Genomic DNA, 19892 nt, shown 5'->3' on the forward strand with positions numbered 1-19892 from the left:
GCATATAAAGTCCACACTTAGGTTATTAAGCTATGAATATATGGTAACAGGTTCCAATCAAATGTATCTGCTATTTAACTCTCCTATTCAAACTACACTATTTATCTGTTTTAAATAATATTTAAGGAAACCATTAATTGAGATATTATTTCTATTGTACAATTACATTTTTTAAACTTGCCAATACTTAAAAGAATAACTAAAATAACATTTTTGTTTATCTCATATGATTTTAGACAAATATTTAGACATTTTAGAGTATTTAAGGGGCTTGTTAACTTTCACATGTATTAAAAATCTGAACAGGAAAAGAATTGCTTTCATTCTTGAATATCCTTGACCAAACAAAGCATACCATGTAGAGAGCAACACCATAAGAAATGTTTATGAAACAAATGGGAATTCTGTAGATTATTTTATTGGGAAAGAAGACAGTACAGTATAAGGGCAAACTACTCTGGAGCTTGAAAGCCCAAAAGTGCTGCACTGCTGAGGTTTCTTTCTTTTTGTTGAAGAACTCAAAATCTGTGGTTGGTTGTGTTATTAGTTAAAAGTGAATTTTACATTTCTCATGGAAAATCTCACATGAAAGAAGACTTAAATGCAGATTACCAAATATATTTGTAAATATATTTGCTTAGTGAATCAGTTCAGGCAAAAAAAGGAAAAGAAAAGGTGCTTGGTTTTATCTAGTAGTCCTGCAACATTAAGAAAGTTCAAATTAGTTAAATTTATAGATGTTGTATATAATCTAGGCTTCCTAACACCATCTTTCTTTCCTCATATCCCAATCTACCTCTGAGGTCTAGTTTTATCCAACATCTCTAATGAGTGATTTACTGTTCAAGGTTTACAATTTTTATATCTGGAGTATTAAAATGATATTGTCGATGAAGTTTTGTCATAATGAAAGCTGGAATTTTAAGAAGTTTGAAAAGAGTTACTAGATTCTCAGTGAACACTGAATCTGCTGGATATGAAGGCAAAAGAGCATATGCATTACTAACATGACTACAGAATTTCTTCTTTGACAATGTGAGTATTGTATTGGAGTATTTGACAATGCACTCTTATATAGAGGTGGTTATTTTCACATTCAAACCTGCAAGACTTCATTGCTTTCTAAGCACTGTAATCACATCCCTTTTCACTCCAGTTCCTCTCCTTACATACCCACTTTATTCCTCTTCCCATTCTTCTATTTTGACTTCTGAAATTCTAAAGCCTTACTAGGTTATTACCTTCTTAATTCAAAGAAAATTAATCTCTTTATCCCTTTAGCTCTCAGTTACATAAAGGTTTGCATTTGCAATGGATTCTAATACGGTGTCAGAAGACTTTTGCTCCCACTATTCTCAGTCTTTTATGCCGTTAAGTCCCTAGGAGCCTCCTGAGGCAGAGAATACAAGCTATTATGAAAATCAAATATGGAACTTTATGTGTTGCCAAACACAATTTAGATATAAGYCCAAAGAAGTAGTCCAGGAAGAAAATACTGTATCTTTGCATTTTGAATGCACACCGACCTGCAGTAGTTTTTATTGAAATACGAAGTCAGAAGAGAGAAACACGGCAGTGACATTTTCTATTTAGGAATGCAAAGATAAAGTTTCARACTAAGTTTGTGGTTTGGGTGTCCTATTTACTAGACTTGAGCATGCTCTCAGTTAGTGTGTGACCCTTAAGTTGCCCTTTGGAGACATGATTCCAGTACTCAAAATTACCTTTGTTGAACTATAGGCCAAATTTTCAGGTAGCACAATACTGAAACTGTATGACCGCTCCAGATCTTAGTTTTATTTCTAATTATTTATGCTTTGTACAATGCTTATAATTCATATAACGCTACAGAACATAAAGGAACTATGTCACATATATAATATGTATTAAAACAAACAAACAAGCCCAGCATCAACACTGATACTAGATTAACTCCTGTTAGAGAACATAGTCATCTTATTCTGTGAGCAATACCAAAGATAATCTACGAGTCCTCAAACTTCTCAAGTCAGCTATTCTTGATAGCCAGGAATATTTCTTGATACTTTCACTATCAAACTGTGCCCTTACATGATATAGTTTTATGAGCAAAGTACTAGAATTTATCAAATTTCACCTTTACAAAGGCCTGGGTAGACTTATAAAAGGAATATAAAATGCAAGTACTGTTTAATTTTTCCACAAACTTTTAGAATCTATACTGTTCTTATAAACATAAAACATATCTGCTAGCAAGATTCAGCTCTATAAAAAAGCATTTACAAGTATACAAGTATATGTAAATGCACATGATGCCTGGCGAAGAAAGGCCATTAGACTGAAAACAAGGTAATATGGGTAAACAGTGAATTCTGTATTTAAGTGGTCTAACTTAAATGTTGTTCAGTTAACAACTAGTTAATCATGAAAATATTGAAGTGTTAAAGTAGCAAAAAGAGGACTAATCTTTCTTCATACAATAAAGAGAAAATGAAACTAAAACACCCATACCCTGTACTTCATTTCATACGTATTGAACAAGCTATATGGAATAGTATGAATTATTCAAAACTTTTTATTTGACTTCTTTCATAAAAGACTCATTCTGGTTTTTTTTTTTTTTGAGAGGTCTTTATTGACCAAACTCAGAACTAGTAACTTTTTCCTAGAGCAATTTTCTTTATTCCATTATGCAGATTGAAATTTTTCTAAAGAGGCAGCTACATACAATTATCCTGATAATTTGCACAGAATTAAACATTTGAAAATAAATGAAAAGGTACATACTCAAATTTTTATAATTTGCAGTTTATCCTTAGATTCAGAGCACTGTGTATGAATCACCCAGGAGAATCAAACTCAGCTCTACTTTAAGAATCATCCTTATGTTTGCCAATGGTATGCCTTAATCAGACATATTTTCAAATACTACACTTGAGATTGAAYGATATTTGGGCATAAACTAAAAAAACTTACCTTCAAAAACTCTGAATGCTTTCTTACAGCTTGGTAGTGGCCATTTTGCAGAATTAGATTTTTGAAAATTTTCTTTTAGCTTCAAATATTCCACAGGGAAAAAAGATCTGGTGGAGTTATTCAGTTCTACAATAATTAAGGGGAAAGAACGTATACATCAGTGATCTAAATAAAGCAATAATTTGCATGAATTTATATAAAATAAAAATGCCATTTCTACTTGTATAATCCTTTTACTGATTATAACAACCCTTAATTTTTTTAAAAAATCACATTTACCCAAGCATTTCCATATATATTAAGAGCAAGTCTTAAACATTCTGTCTTGATTCTGCTCCTTTGGAAAAAAAAATCAGAAAAGATGACGTCAAATTCTGGCAAATAGATGTATTGAAGAAATCAGGCTATTTAACTTACAGAACTATGAATAAAAATTATATCTGTAAAAATGACCGTGGGATTAATTCTCAGTTCATACCGCTTTTTGTTTAACACCACCACTCAGTAACAGTCAGTAGTGCAAAGATAGGGGAACACAATGTAATTTTGAGATTTTTAAAAATACTTTGGATTTATAGGAACTAAGGAAACATTTGTAGGATGATTCACGACACATTGGAGGATTTAGCATTATTTACTATTCTCAAGAAATCAACGTCTTCTTGGGGTATAATTTGGGGAAATACCTACATGATTGCCAAACTAATCTATCCATAGAAATGCAATGGAAAGCAATTTAAAAAAAAAAAACACCAGTACTTTCCTACTATATAATTGATCTGCTGATAAGAAATAGGGTTGCTAAGCTTGTAGTTAACAGGAAAAAACTTCAACCTCCTGCTCAGTTTGTGTCTCCGAACCAAGATGGCCCCAGATAAACACTAATAGTAGCTGCTACCATAATTTTTTTCTGTAACTTAAAAGAAGAAAAGACATTCACAAGTTTTTTTCAGAAGCCTTGTGTATTATTACTTTATGTGGTCCAATGTAATGGTACATACTTTTCTAATAATAAATATTTTATGAAAGGATAAAATCTTTTTTGCTGGCAAAATTAAGTAAGATAAGCTTTTTGTGAGCAGGCTACAAAAAAGAAGAAAAAATTCCAAATACCCATTGGTTCCAGTAGCTTTTTCTGTGTAAGAGGAAGATATTAGCAGATTTGAAGTAAAAAAACCATGCTGGTCTTATTGTAAAAATTGTCCTTTATTTCACCATGTCACAATGCAGGTGGAATGAGGCTACACAATACACAAAGAGCACAGAAATCTTCAAATCCTCCATCTCATTACGTGAAAATAGAGCTACTGCACATATAAACTGCTGTACTGAAGAAAGAAGGGCTATTTTCTCTCCTAAATGTAAAATGAACAAACTGTATTTTTCACTAATCTTTTTAAAATTTTTATGAAAGAGCTTAATATGCTACTGAACATATTTGGATTAAGTACTATTAAGATTCAGGCTTCTGATGAGACTGCTTGCCTCTCACAGAATAGACAGAGAACATTTTAATTTCCTGCTACAAACCATAGAAATCAACACAATTCTTTCCATTTTATTGTCCAAATTTAAATACTGAAACCTCTGGTGAGGCATCTTATTCCTGTTTATCAGAGAAGGCAGTGCTGACAAATCCTGCTGGCTTGTAGAATGCTTCCAGGCAAGGCTGTCAATCCCTCCGGTTGGCCAGGTCACCTGTCTTTGTACATCCACAACCCTTTCCTTGCCACATGCCTGGACTGCCCCTGCACAACCACTACTTGAGACTGCATTTCTTCAAAGTGGTGGATTTATTGTACATGAGTGTCAGATCTGGAACTTCTTGGAAACAACATAAATGAAACTTTGTATGAATGGAAGTGTAGAAGATCACTCCCAATATGCAAAGCATTTAAAAGATACTTGGTAACTTAGAAAATTACTTGGTGCAACACCAAAAGCTGTTGTCTTAGCACCATCCTGGGCACCCTATCRTCTGATCAGACCTGAGTTTATCCTGATGGGAGGAAGGGCTTTTAACAAAGCRTTTAGGAATGATGGTAATGCATGGTGAACAAGTTATCTGTCCTGGAACTCATGCTTTAAGGGCAATCTGTAAAAAAAGGCTCAGCTGATCAAAGCAAACAGCCAGAGGAAGTATCCTCGTGGGTCAAATCTGGCCTCGCAGCTCTCAGGTAAACACTGTTTTTCTCCATAATTGAGAAATACTTGATAAGATACTTGACCTGTTAGCCTTTTTTGGTTTTGTACATTCCACATGCATCTTTCCATTGCAGTTATGTTCAGTCGCAAAACTGTACAAGCTAAACAGTGAACTTCTGAAAATATCCTTAACTTTCTTTTTGATGTATCTTTGTAAAATAAATGCACATATTCAAATTGAAAGCTGCAGAAGACATCAAAAATAAATTACTGAGGAAAATAAGACATCTCAGCTGCAGCATTRGAGAAATATGTAAAGAGTACTAGCAACTTTGCTTTACTGCCTGCACAAACCTGTAGCAGCAGTGACTTTAGCATAACTTTTAAAAGACTTAATAAATCATCAAAGTGAAAAAAAMCCCATACGATCCTTTACATTGCTCTGGCACCATCCATCTTCTTAATGTGCTGATTTTACTAATTTCTCTAAGGATATGGTATCATCATCCATGCCCTTTGGTTCATTTAAAAGCTGTTCATTATGTTACGCACTGAAAAATTTAAAAATGTCTTTCTTAATATAGATTAAAAAACAAAGCTAAATTAGTGCACCTACTTTTAAATATATYGTTAAGTCCAGCATATAATGCTATATACTGAATGGCAATATACAAACAGCTGCTGATTTCTCTCATCTGAAGTTGGTAATACTAAACATCTTATACACTGTTATGTTTCTGTTTTTAGTAGATTCTACAAATCTACTGTATATTCTCCTTAATCACATAAACCCTTTTCCTCAAAAAAACTACATACCTATTTAATATTTTAACAGTGGGTTAGGTTGAATGGGGTGTCTTGAGAACTAGTCCAATCTGCTCATGCAAGTTTAGCTGCACCAAGTGCCCAGAACCATGTGCAGCTGGGTTTTGATGGGCACTCCACAGCCTCTCTGACCTGCCTGTCTGACCACCCTCACATGAAAAAAAAGTGTTTTCTTGTGTTCAGTTGGGATTTCATGTGTTTCAATTTATGCCCAAAGCTTCCTGTGCTGGCAGTGAACACCACTCAGAAGAATCTGGCTCCTTCTTCTTCACTCCCTCCCAACAGGCATTTTTATGCATTGTATAGTGGCTTAAAGGCTACAAATAATCTCGGTAATATTTCACTTAGATGACTGTAATGTGTTGAAAAGTCTTGCAAATGTGTTTTAGGAAGCATCTTTATTCTCCTTTTGTACTCTCCCAGTAGTATTTTTCTATAGCAAATCTGCTAAATAGTTTTCTTAAAATTTAAATAGCCTCAGAAAAACCTGACTCTCTATCAGTGAAACACACTTCATCTTTACATCAAATTGAGGGAAGCATCAAACATTATGGAAATGAAATGAGAACAGCTTGATATCTCTATACACCAGACAGGCAGAAGGTTGAGAGTGCTCAGACTGCAGCTCTCCACGCATTTGCCCTGCTACAGCACAGTCAGCGCAGGAATGGCCAGTCTCTATCCCTGGCCACCAGCAGCTGCTCAGTGAATCATCTTGGGGCATACCTTCTTCCCACCTAAATGAGTTCTTATTTATCCCAGTCAGTTTCTCAAACTGATCTACCATCAAATCATTCGAAGTTATGTTGCCTGTACAAAGGAAGAATCTGTACACAAGCAGAAACAGAAGGTGGGCAGCTCTGCTGATCAATGTGAAATCATACTTCAGTCTGCATCTCTAACCTGTTATCATCGTACCACTCACAACAGTTTAAAGAGGATCACTGCAGATCTCTGAGACATCTAAAATGAAACAAACATCCCTGCATGGCTGAGTAATTTCCAATACTTTGTGATGTGTCTATACACAGTTTTAAGTGCTTCCATTTTAAGTGATTCCATATAAGCTTCGGACATAAAAGACTGAGTCATGCTGTTCCAGATATTCTATCTGCAGGACTACTTACCCTCTTCTACTTCTATATCCGATCTGACATAAAACCCTACCCACCATATTTTCCTGCTGCTAAGAGTAAGGAACACTAGAGATGAGGGTGTAAGAGGCCAGGAAGGGACAATTTAAGAAGATTATGAAGAGTTCTTCCAGCCTGTATTTTCACTTGTGTTCAAATTTAATGTCATAAATGAAAAGAGCATTTTTTTGTGTGCTATTAAGTAAGCAATTTAGGAAATACTTTTCCAGTAGGACAGTTGGAGAAATGTTTTTTATGTTTGGAATGCGTCATTACTTAGTAAGAAAAAACAAAAGAAATACAAAATATCAGAATCTCACTTCTAAAATGGAAAGTTAAAAGTACATGTCCTGAATAGCTTCTTGACACTGAGCAGTGCCTGCATGGAATGGTCCTAGGAGGAACTACAGGGGAAGAAWATCTCACAGTGGATTAACATTACCAAAATTTGCTCAACATGCACACAGGATGGAAAGCTACAAATAGTCTTCTATGTTGTAAAAACTTTCATTTTTATACCTGTTTGGAAAAATACTCTGGCAATTGTAGTGCGACACAGTGGGCATGGAGTGCTGGCAGGATTGTCTTTGGCAAGCATCCTTAAGCAAGGTTCACAAAAGATATGGTGGCATGGATAGCACATGTAAGGATTGAAATAAACATCTAGACACACAGCACAGAGATAGCTTTCTTTATCTCCTCTCAGTTCATGCTCATCATCTGTATGCAGGTTATCATTTTCAGGCTGCAAGAAGAAAAAAAGAACATATTTTCACATTCAGCTCAACTATTTTTGATAAACCAATTGTCTGGAAGGTCACTTTAACTAATGCTTAAAAAGATGGTACACACAGGGGATACTCTTAAATTTAATATAGGTCACTTTTAGCAAGATGATGAAACATACTGATGAAACAGGAATGTCAGAAGAAGTTCTTTGTGCGAAAGGAGAAAAAGACAGTAAAAGAAGGAAGTAACAAAACCAAAAAGGCTGAGTGAAACTGTATTGTGATTTCTCCTTTTAAAATGAATTTTAACAATTTACATGTAGCTGCATTACAAAAATCACAGAAACATGGAATGGTTTGAGTTGAACAGGACCTCAAAGATCATCTACTCCCCACCCTCCTGCCATATGCAGGAACACCTTTCACTAGAGCAGATTGCTCAGAGCTCCATCCAACCTGGCCAACACTTCCAATAATGGGCATCCGCAACTTCTCTGGGCAACCTGTTCCAGTGCCTCATCACCCTCACAATAAAGAATTTTTACGTAATACCTAATCTAAACTTACCTTCTTGCAGTTTGAAGCCTTTCCCCTTGCTCTATCACTTCATGCCTTGTAAATAGGGGCACCTTTCTTGTAGGTTCCTTTCAGGTACTGGAACACCACAATTAGGTCACCCCAAAGCTCTCTTTTCCAGTTTGATTAAACCCAATTCTCAGTCCGTCCCCATATGAGAGGTACTCCATCCCTCTGATTATTTTTCTGGCCCTCCTCTGTATGTGCTCTAGCAGTTCCATGTCCTTCCTGTGCAGGGACCCCCAAAGCTGGATGCAGTAATTTGTGAAGGGCATTTTCCAGCAAGAATGAGTTTGAAACAAACCACAGCATTATTACTACAAAGTGCAATATAAAGCTTAGAGTAGAAAGTCTAGGAACTCCTAAAATTTTTGGTAACTGCTTGCTTTTGCCAATACACGTGCTACAAATTTTCTTGCCTTGATCTATTTGTAGGAAGATATAGCTCAGCTTTCCAAATGGTGCGCATTCCATATGAACGCAACAACTTGTGTATTTTGCCATGTTCTTGCTTTGCTCTTGTAAAATGACTAAACCTCTCTAAGTAATCTGAAGATCTGATATTAATGGTACCCAAGGTTTTTGGCTGCTGTGGTTCAGGAATGGTACAGCTCAATGAGTGCCACCTGACTGCTCCCTCCAGCTCGGAAGGAGATGTTATCCAACTGCTGCCTCTGGCTCAGAACTGGCACCATGCTTACTCAACTGGAAGAAACCCTTCTCTTTGGAAGAGGCTTCCTTTCCCCAACTCTAAGAACGACATGAGGTAGTTCATGACAATCCTCCAGGTCCAAGCCATGCCCCCTCCTCGCTACTGCAAAAGTTAACCTTGATTAAAATTAGGATAGTGGCTTGAAGAACAAAAAAATTTTCATGTTTATGCGGGCCATTCAGGAGAAATTTATTATGCTCTACCTCCTCTATCTGTCATTTTTGTTTCTATTTCTGATTTTCTGTTTTACAGTTCACAAAATCCACTGTAGTCCARTACACAAGAGACCCATTAGGAAAAACCAAAACAGGACAGTATCAGACACTGCTGAGTGTCAGGACTCTTCTCTCACACCCCTTACTCTAAAATCCCAATCCTTGCCTAACGACCTCAAGTGTCTTAATTCTAAGATTATTCTAATAGCCTCACATCCCTTGCTCAACCACTGTTCTGTACCACCATTTTTGATAGTCCTACAAGTCTTTCCAGACAACTGATTTTGACACTAAGCACACCACTTGATGCATTTCTACCCAATAAATACTACTCTGTGCTAGAATAGCTGCAGAATTTGCATCTAATTTGCATATGCACTAATTGTATATGTTGGGCTTCTCTGGCCAGGTTTTGGTAGCAGGCAAGCCACATGGGTGGCTTCTGTGTGAAGGTGCCAGAAGCTTCCTTCATGTCTGGCAGAGCCAACCTCTGGTAGCTCCCAAGATGTAAGTGCCACTTGCCAAGGCTGGGTTGATGAAATGGTGGTAACAGCCCTGTGACAACAGATTTAGAAAGAAAAAAAAAAAGCTATTGTACAGATGTAATTGCAGCCAGAGAAGAGCAGAGTGAGAACATGTGAGTGGAACAGCCCTGCAGACACCAAGGGCAGTGCAGAAGGAGGAACAGGAGGTGCTTCAGCCAGAGCTGAGATTCCCATCCAGGGGTGAGGCAGCTGTGCCCCTGAGCCCATGGAGGTCCCTGGAGATCCAGAGATCCACCTGCAGCCCATGAGGAACCCACGCTGGAGCAGGGGGATGCTGAGAGGCAGTGACCCCGCGAGAGACCTGTGCTTGAGCAGGGTCCTGGCAGGGAGCTGCAGACCCATGGAGAGAGGAACCCACGCTAGAGAAGTTTCCTGCTGGGACTTGTGACTGTCCTTGAAGAACTGCACTCTGTAGATGAGTGACTTACTTTGCAGCATTCTGGGGAGGACTGTTGCCTATGGGATAAACTTATATTGCACCAGTTCATGGAAAACTGAGATGGACTCATGCTGGAGTTCGTGAAGTTCATGGAGAACTGTCTCCCATGGGATGGACCCTACCCTGGAGCAGGGGAAGGACCCCTCTCCCTAAGCAGAGGTGATGAACTCACTATAACCACCATTCCTGTCTCCCCGTGCTGCTGAGGGGGGAGGAGACAGAGCTGGGAAGAAGGGAGGGTGGGGCGAAAGTCTTTAAGTCTTGTTTCACTTTTCGTTATCCTCCTCTAATTTTGATAGTAATATATTCAATTAATTTCTCCAATTCAGGTGTGCTTTGCCTGTGATGGTATTCAATGAGTCATCTCTCCCAGTCCTTATCTAAACCCATGAACCTTTCTTTTTATTTTGTCTCCCCTATCCTGTTGTGATGGGAAGTTAAAGAGCTTTGGTGGGTGACTGGAATCCAGCCAGCATCAATCCACTGCACTACATATTACACATGCCAGTTTTGACACTCACAGGCYATGACAGACCACTACTGCCTGACACTGGACCAGAAGTTAATGACAATTGTTATATTATGGTTACTGTAGATATGGGAATCTAGAGATGTTTCAGAGAATATTACATTTCTGGCTAAGTGGTTTGGATTTCTTTGTCTCTCATTATACACTAGTACTCCTTAAGAGGATCTCTCTCTGTGAGAGACACTGAAGTCTGAAAATGGTGAATTAAGTCCTAATAGCATGGGTACTGTGGAATGCATTAAAAATATGGAGCAGAAGTATTTAGCCAGGATTTATCAGTTCTGGATAAACACTTGTCCTGTCAATCTACCTCAGCCTTTGTGTTGYACTTTCCAGAATATTATGTGCCAAGAAGACTTGTAAATTTTGACCTGCTGTGACAAAAATGCATGGAGACATTCTGGGTTTAGCACTGTGTCCAAATGMAAGCTCTTGTACAACCATGAGCATCAGTAACGTGTCCCTTAGCTTAGAACTCATTACTCCAGTTTGATTTTCTCTACTTGACATGGCCACAGAAAACTTCAGTGTGTACTGAAATCTACTACAGGGGCAACTAGGCTGATGAATGGGCAGCATAGGTCTGGCTGGACTAACATCCACAGAAGTTAGTCACAGACAGTGACAGCTTGGGACCATTAYTTCCAGCTCCATGCTGTAGGAAAGACTGACAGAGCACCACTAACTACTAGAGTATTTAATATCAGTAAAACTGTTTAACCCAGACTGTCTCTACACTTATAGAACAGAAAACCCACACCAGAACAGAATGGCAAATGGTAAAAGAAGTGATTATGTATACATAATTTTAAATCGAGGGAAGATTTCATAATACCGTTTCTTTGAAAAAAAGTAATTTGGCAGAGAAAACRAAGAAAGTAATCTCAAGTAATTACATGAAAGAGATAACTTCAACAGAAATTAGGAAACATTAATACTTTGTGAAAATAACAGTCCCCTCTAACCCAGCCACATGGGCTTGGCAGTGCTGGGTTAGTGTTTGCACTTCATGATCTTAGAGGTTTTTCCAACCTAAATGATTTTGTCATTCTATGTATGGTCAAAAACATAGTTAAAATATAGYGCAAAACAAAATATGGGGAGCAGCAAGCATTTGCTGACTGGTTTTGATGAGCAGTTGTTGTGGGTTAAGATTTTCCCCCTTTTGTTCCCTTTCTTTGGGAACTTTTTCTTTTCCATTTGTTGCTGGGATACACTAATTGCCAGGTCATCCTTTTAATGGCTGGGCTATTAACGAAGACAATGATACCTAAAAGGTCTTGCTAAGCGCTGGATGTGTGTGCATTTGTGTGGTGGTGGGGGGTAGTTGGAGTTGCTTGGCTGCTTCGCTGAGAGGAGGAGGTCTGCTTGCTGGCTGCTCTGGAGAAAGCTGGCCTGCCCTTTTGCTGCAGAGACCAGCATCCCTGCTCATTGGGTTCCTGCTTGCTGCACTGTGATTTTCTCCCTGTGCCTTGCCAGGGATTCCAGCTTCAGGGGTGAGCGATTCCAGCTTCAGRGGTGAGCTCTGCTCCATCCCATCTGCAGCCGCGGGATTGTGCTCGTCTCTTTGCCGTCCTGGGTTTCTTGCTGTCCAGAAGAGCACCAAGATCGGCGTTTCCGCTGTGAGTTTGCAGAGAAACTTTTCTCCATCCATTCCTGCCATTCTGTGTCCACCATTGGCCACATGGGAGATCTGAACCCACCGGGACCCGCGGCACAGCGCCCCCTGCAGCCGCCGGGGAATCATCGCACCCGCCCTGCCCGGCCAGGAGCCAACAGCGCCCCTGCCGACTGGRACTGTAACTGCACCAAAGGGGAGGGTGTGTCTCTGTAAGGCTGGCACTGGGTTTGGGACTGGGCTGATTGTTGCTATTGTTATTGTTACTTGTGTCACCTGGTTATACATATTAGTAAAAACTGTTATTCCCTTTTACCCATATTCTTGCCTGAAGGCCCTTGATTTTTTCAAAGCTATAATAATTCGGAGGGAAGGGGAGTCATATCCACCACTCCAAGGGGGGTCCTTGCCTTCATTAGCAAACACCTGTCTTTCAAACCAGGACAGCAGTGTTTGGAAAGAAAATATACAATGTGTACAGAGGGGCTGCCTGCAAGATAAATGCCCTTCATAAGGTAATTAAATAAATAGAAGAGCTAGAGGCAAAACGSCTGAAGACTCAAGGGTAATGGCTGTTCTACAGACAGAGGTATCTCAGAACCAATTGCAATTAGAAAGTTCAAAATTATTCTTATATATAAACAAGATTACTTAAGAGTAATTTTTTTAGTGGAAGACCTGTATTTTTTACAGATTTGTGCCCTTGCTCACAAGACCTGTGTAGGCACATGGCATYACTCAGTACTGCAAAGCTAAAACCAGAGGAACTTCCTTATGCAAAAAGCTAATGTACAATAATTTAAACAGCCATTATTTTTTTGGTTTGCAATTAATCAATGCCTATAAACTACTAGAGCTAGGGTTTCAGTGTATGAGAGCTTTAGAAGCATAAACCAAAAAGGTTTTCTTACAGGATTATAGTACAAACAAAACTGAGAAAGAACATATAAACATCAAGATTGCCAAATAGTAACAGAAAAAGCTTCAAAGCAAAACTATTACTCCTAAGAAATGAAGGAAAGGTAAAAGCCTTTCATCTTCCCACATAATTTGGGAACTGCTAATATGGATTTCACAGTAACCACTCTTATTTCACTGGCTGCACATCTGAAAGATATTAACAAAAGAAAAGAGGAACAGTGGATCAACTTTTGCTTGAGAAACCTATAAATCATGCTAAGTAACAAGGAGCCTAACACAGCAGTGGTTGAGCAAGAGGCATGAGGGTGTTAAATATGAATTTTTTCTGCTTGCAAGAAATCACTACTGCTGGACTACATTAAAGTATTTGATTCAGGTCCACATTCAGAAAGAACTCATGCACCCCTGAGTAACATGATATTTAATGTATTATTTACCTGTAATCATGTGAAAGACCTAGACCTAGTGATCGTAGGCACTTATAAGAAAAGATTCTGTATGAATGTTATCAGTAAAAGGAAGTTCAGAGTTAAATCAGGAAGTATTTTCAGAACAGTGATAAAATTAAATAAAGCATGTATGACATTTGACCAAGAAGCCACACTATGAAAAAAAAATTCTCAAAACCCTTCCTTTTAAATTGACATATTCAGAATGCTTTGCAAGCTGAACAATGTCTACAGTGGAAAGGAATGAAGACTGAAGAAAAAATCAGTTTTATATTTCACATGATTATCTTGCAAAGACAACTGCCTCTAGAATGACTTGGAGCTCTAAACCAGACTTTAAGTCTTAAATTATAATGTAGAATCAGAATCATACAACTCAGTCTGAAAAGGTGAGAAAGAATGAGTATCAATCTTGTTTTGTACAGAAACAGAACAAAAAGCAATAAAGGCTTCTTGGTCGCTGCTGGACAAGTATCAGTGGGTTTAGTCTGGTTTCCAGGATTGATGCAGAAAAATCCCTACCAAAAATTTCTGCTAGCTATACCAGCAGAAGTTCTTCCAAATCAGGCCATAAGGTAAGGCAGGGTTTGTATGCTTTGAACAATTTGTTTTGGTTGACTGGTATAATGAATACAGAAGGACATATTTTCTGGTGTTTGGAAAAACTAAGCTTGAAACATATAAATCACAATAGGTTAGAGATATCACTGTCCATGGTTTAAACACCTTCCCCAGTCAATAACTGAGTCGAAACACTTTCCACTCTAAATTTCTGCCCATACAACATTTCAGAAAAACCCAAAGGCAAGCCAAAAACTCCAAAGCAGAGCCAAGCAGCCTAAGCAGCTCTGTGGAGCTACCTATTGCCATATCCTCCACTGTGATTCACAGAACCATAGGATGAGACAGGTTGCAAGGCATCACAGTGAGTCATCTCACACAAGCTCCCTACTCCAGCAGAGTCATCCCAGAGCACAGGATTGTGTACAGAAAGTTCTTGAGCATCTCCAGTGAGGGAGACTCCACACCCCTCTGGACAATTTGTTCAGTGCACGGTCACTCTCACAGTAAAGACGTTCTGCTTCATGTCCAGGTGGAACTTCCTGGGAATCAGTTTCTGCCCACTGCCTCTTGTCCTACTGCTCAGCACCTCTGAAAAGATCCTGAATCCAACCTGTTGACACCTGCCCTTCAGATGCTGACATATATTAACAAGTCGTTTCTCAGAGGCACCAGTTCCTCAGCCTTTCCTTGTAAGAGAGATGCTCCACCTCTTTAATTATCTTTGTTGCCYGCTGCTGGCCCTGCTCCAGGAGCTCTATCTCTCTTATCCTGAGGAGCCCAGAACTGGACAGAGTACTCCAGGGGAAGCCTCCACAGGGCTGAGTGGAGGGGCAACATCACCTGCCTTGACGTGCTGTCAGTGCTCTTCCTAATGGCTACAAGGCAGTGCTGGCTCATTCAGACCCTCTCTGCTGCATTTGGGATTGATAAATTGCTCTAGCGGAAACAACTGAAACACATTTTCTTCATCATTTTTCTAGAGCAATTTCTTAGAGCTAACAGTGGTATTTGTTTTTATGTGTGCTGGGTTGTTTTGGTTGTAATTTTTTTTGTTTGGCTGTTTTTTTTTTTATTTTAGATTTTATTTAGCCTCACTTAAAAGTTGCTTTAGGCATTGGATGGATGCATTGGATGGAGGCACATGGCTTGGATGGAGCTTTGAGTGAGCCAGTATAGTGGGTGGCATCCCTGTCCAAGGAAAAGGATTGGTACTAGATCATCTTTAAGGTCCCTTCCAACCCAAAGCCTCTATGATCTTGTGTGATTAAGTGCATTGTAGACCAAGGCAAACCCTAAGGCAACTCCTGATAGGACACATATACTAGAGTACCTTAAAAAAAGAAAAATTATAAAATGCCTGAGACATGGCAAGTTAACCAATTTGCTTCAATGAGATATTTTTACTGTGTCAGGATAAAGGATTATTTTGTTGAAGAAGTGGAAAAAAAAAGAAAAAAAACAAGAAGAAAAGGATCTTGTATATTTTCTTTTTATTCCTGTACTATCACACAGAAAAAGAATGACTATTTTAATTAATTGCTGATTCATATTGTTTTAATCATGTTGAAACAGGCCACACAGAACTGAATATTTCTTGAGCTAGCTGCTGTACATGGGTATTATGCACTTATCCCCTTTCTTTCCAAGCATCTTATATAACATACTTCAGTTTCATATTATGATGGATTTGAAATTATTTAAGCATTTTTTGTTATGCAATTTGGTTAATCTTTGCAGTTCCTTCTATGGAGTAAGTGAGCCTTTACACTTTTGAAATATACATCTAAACTGGTAGCTCTAGATATTATTATCCTTTTGGAAATTCTCTTAGAAGAATTATGTTTGTTGTTAAGGAACATCTGTAAACACAGCTTTTATGAAAATATCTCGAAGATCACTGCAACTACTTCACTGACATTATAAGGTGTTGTTCCTAATAAAATAATTATAAAGATGAATTGAGAGACAGGCCACTAAACCAACTATTGCTCAAAAGTTCTTATACCACAATTATCTTAAAACTTTAATATTTATAATTACTCTTAAACTAATGCAGAAGAAATTAGTTTCAAGCTTATCTGAATTTTCATTCTGCATTTCATAAAATACATACATGGTTCATATAGGTTTTTAAGAAGATGATGTAGGCACTATAGTTAAGTGGCAGATTAAGTTTTCCAACAAAAAAACACATCCAGGCACAGCTTTTAGCATCACTAGGTCTAAGAACAAAACAAATGTTAACAACTATTCACCTTTATTGTAAACACTATTTCAAACAAAGACAAGGAAAAATCATTCCCAGAGGCCTGCAGAAACTTTTGTGAAATCTCCTGGAGCCTTGATATGATGCCTCAATGACAGACAAAAGGATCTGTTGGCCTTTCTGGTGTGAATTCCATACAGAGGAAATATTTTAAATTTATTTTTTTTTACGACTTCTTTTCTTTTCTTAGAGAAGTTGTAGGGAAGAAAAGGAGAATATTTTTTTGGTACTMCAGATCTCCTTTGCATTTTGGAAACTGAAGCTGAAATCGCCAACAGAATTGGCACTACCAAGAGTCCTAAACATTCTGCTCAGTTTTACAAACACATTTGAGCTGGAAAGTCAAATTATGGTCCTGAGGAAGTAAACAAACTGCTAGAACCATTGTTATCTTTTGTTAGTTACAGTAAAACAGTTGCTATTTACACCTGAAATCCTCCTCTCTGGTGAGAGTGCAGCTCCCCTCTAATACAAACTTGTGGTTGTTCTGCTTCCTGGTTAAAAAGATATAATTGTGTCAATTTACATACATAATGAGCTAGAGAATCACTAAAATACTGAGGCTTAAATACTAATTTTATTCCAGAAAAAATAGTTTTTTTTTTTTTTTTAATTTTGGCAAAAAGATTTGCAGCACTGAAATAACAGACAAATTATTATCTTTTCATTCTTCTATGATTTGTGTGGATGTACATATTACTACTATTAATGAAAATGCTCATAACAAAACATCTGTAAAAGAATGACTTGAACAATGCTGCTATATTTTGGCAGTTTTGCTTAAGTATAGCACAGGAAAGAATGCATCTGAAATACTTGTCATTCAGTACAAATTTGAGGCAAATTACAGTGACGCATGACACAATCTGAGGTAACAGCATACAGCAGACACATAGAGAATACCTACTCCTGTCATTAACCAAGGTCTCTTCCCCAGCACTCTACAGCAGAAAATGGAATAGACAACATGGAACAGTGTTGGTCAGATGCGGAAGTTTGCTCCTGTTATGAACAGCATTTATACACTGTTTCTAATTCAACCTCTCTCCACTTGTGGAAAACCACTTTCCAAAACAGGAAGATCAATGTACAGGTTTTAAGTTTCCTACCAGTCTTACTGCTCCTGGCATTTGCCAGCTCCAAGGTACATTTCTTTCTGCTCATAAAGTCTACAGTAACTAGAAAGATTTGTCTGCTAACACTTAGCAAAAGATCAACATAATGACAGTCGAGTTTTTGGCTACTAGATACAGTTACAGAAGACTTCTTACTGTTTTGGATAGAAAAATTAGTTTGCTGAACCGAACTCTCAGAACAGGCTTTTTCAATAATGTCTTCAAATAATTCTTACACAAATTCCTCAGCCATGACCTCTTTCAGTCATTAGCTGTGGTGGTAACATGATCACTCAAATTTTATTAATACAATAATAACATTGTATTAATAATGGGGTAGAAGTGGCTGGGGTAGAAGTGGCAAAATTCTTGCCTTTTATTAACCAGATGGAAGAGAATTTAGTTAGGATTCATAACAACTATGACCAAAGGGGGTATTAAACCCCAATAAACTAACTCTGCTTTTATTTGTATTCACCAGGATGCACATTATGGCATGACCAACTCTGACCCTTTATCTGTACACTTGTGGAATGTGACATCATTCTGTCTGGGCAGGGCTTAGACTGAGCCTACCATTTATCACGAAATCAAGAGTTATGAATCTGCAAATATCCACTGTTTCCACAACTGAGGTATGGTTTGTGAGATATTGTATTAAAAGAAAGATTTATCTAGTGAGATGAATTGCTGTAAAATAAGTTGCCCTAAAATTAGGAGCCTAAAGCTATATTTAGACAATTAAAGGACTGTCCCAGTTTTCAAAAGTTTCCTTATCTGGCTGGAGCAACTGGGTGATCATCTTGCTTAGAACAAACAGGCCACCTATTTAATGTGTGTTGGCTGAGTTTCTTAAAATCAATTTAAATATTGATTACTTAAATAGACTCCACCACTCAACAGTGTTTAGAGTTCACCATTCAATTGCTCAGAAGGAAAATCAAGACAAGCAAAGGGTTTCAACATAGAATCAATCTGAGAAACRAAAGTAAAGCTAATCAGATTGCATCATTGTTACTTAATTTTTTACACCTACAAAGATGACCTATGGAATAATCCTAGCTTCATCACATTCAAATATTTCAATTMACTTCTTATGCAGTTCAGGATGACTTGAAAAATTAATACACAGTTTTTCCTTAAAATGCAAACAAACAAGTCACCAAAATACACAAGTATCCATTCCCACTTTAAAAAAAAACAAAAAAAGAAATCAGGAAAATTACACTAGATTTTCCATTAGTAGAAACTTGTAAGAAATACAAATCTGTTTTGTGCTTCCTACAGAACCTGCATTGTCTTTCTAGAGATTTTATTAAAGTAGTAAATGGCATTTTTAAAAGTAAAAAATTATTTAAGGTGAAGACTCTAAGAGCCATCAACAAGATCTTTATCTCCATTTTGATAATACAATTATCTTACTCAACAGAACTTGTAGTACGCAATCCATCAGTAGTAGACATTGAAATGCAAAATTAAAACAATAAACAACCAAAATATAAAAGTGTTTCAGATGTCTTCATGCACCTTTTGTTTCTACTTTTCATGCAACCCTTGGAGACTGACACTGAAATTTGTTTCTGTGCTGTTGAAAAACATATTCCAGGTTGATCTAAAGTAACAAAATGAAGTGCAAGTGTTCTGTATATTGGTTTTTTTTTCTGAAAAATAGTATCTAGATGTTCAGTTTGATTAATCTTTGTCTCCTCAACTCTTAGTCTTTATGACACTTTATCCGAAAATTTATCAGAAATATTATAATAAACTATGGTTCTGTATCGGTCAGCAGTAAGTACTATATTATTTCCTTGGTATTCGTATTATTTCMTTTTATTTGGTCATATCCAGTGTCAGCCAAATTGTGCAAAAGTTGTTTTCCTCAAATTTAACTGTTAGGTGCCTCAATCTGAAAGTGCTGAACATGGATAGACTCAAATGGGTCAGCTGTCAGTATTCTGATACTTTAATAAATCCTCTTTCCAGATACTTATATTAAGCTGCTGTTATCTAAATCTTTTCTGTCTTATAAACAGAGCAGAAAGGATTGCTTATTCTTTATTTCATAGTATAGTGAAAGATTTGGTATGCATGCATGCATCTGTCTGTAATAATTAGTCTATAAATACTTCATTTCATGCAGAGAAAACTACAATCCCT

The 19892-nt window shown here is 37.5% G+C and overlaps 1 protein-coding gene across 1 annotated transcript in view; it reads right to left on the reverse strand.

The window, feature by feature from the left end:
- The window catches only part of RNF180 (ring finger protein 180), a 126983-nt gene that overhangs the window by 15135 nt on the left and 91956 nt on the right, over positions 1-19892 (reverse strand). Inside the window, 2 exon segments of the mRNA XM_057389579.1 lie at positions 2956-3081; positions 7578-7803. Coding sequence (XP_057245562.1) covers positions 2956-3081; positions 7578-7803 — 352 coding nt within the window.

This window comes from Malurus melanocephalus, unplaced genomic scaffold, assembly GCF_030028575.1.
Source record: "Malurus melanocephalus ecotype Western Australia unplaced genomic scaffold, MMel_1.1 scaffold_18, whole genome shotgun sequence".
In the NCBI taxonomy this organism is placed as follows: Eukaryota; Metazoa; Chordata; class Aves; order Passeriformes; family Maluridae; genus Malurus; species Malurus melanocephalus.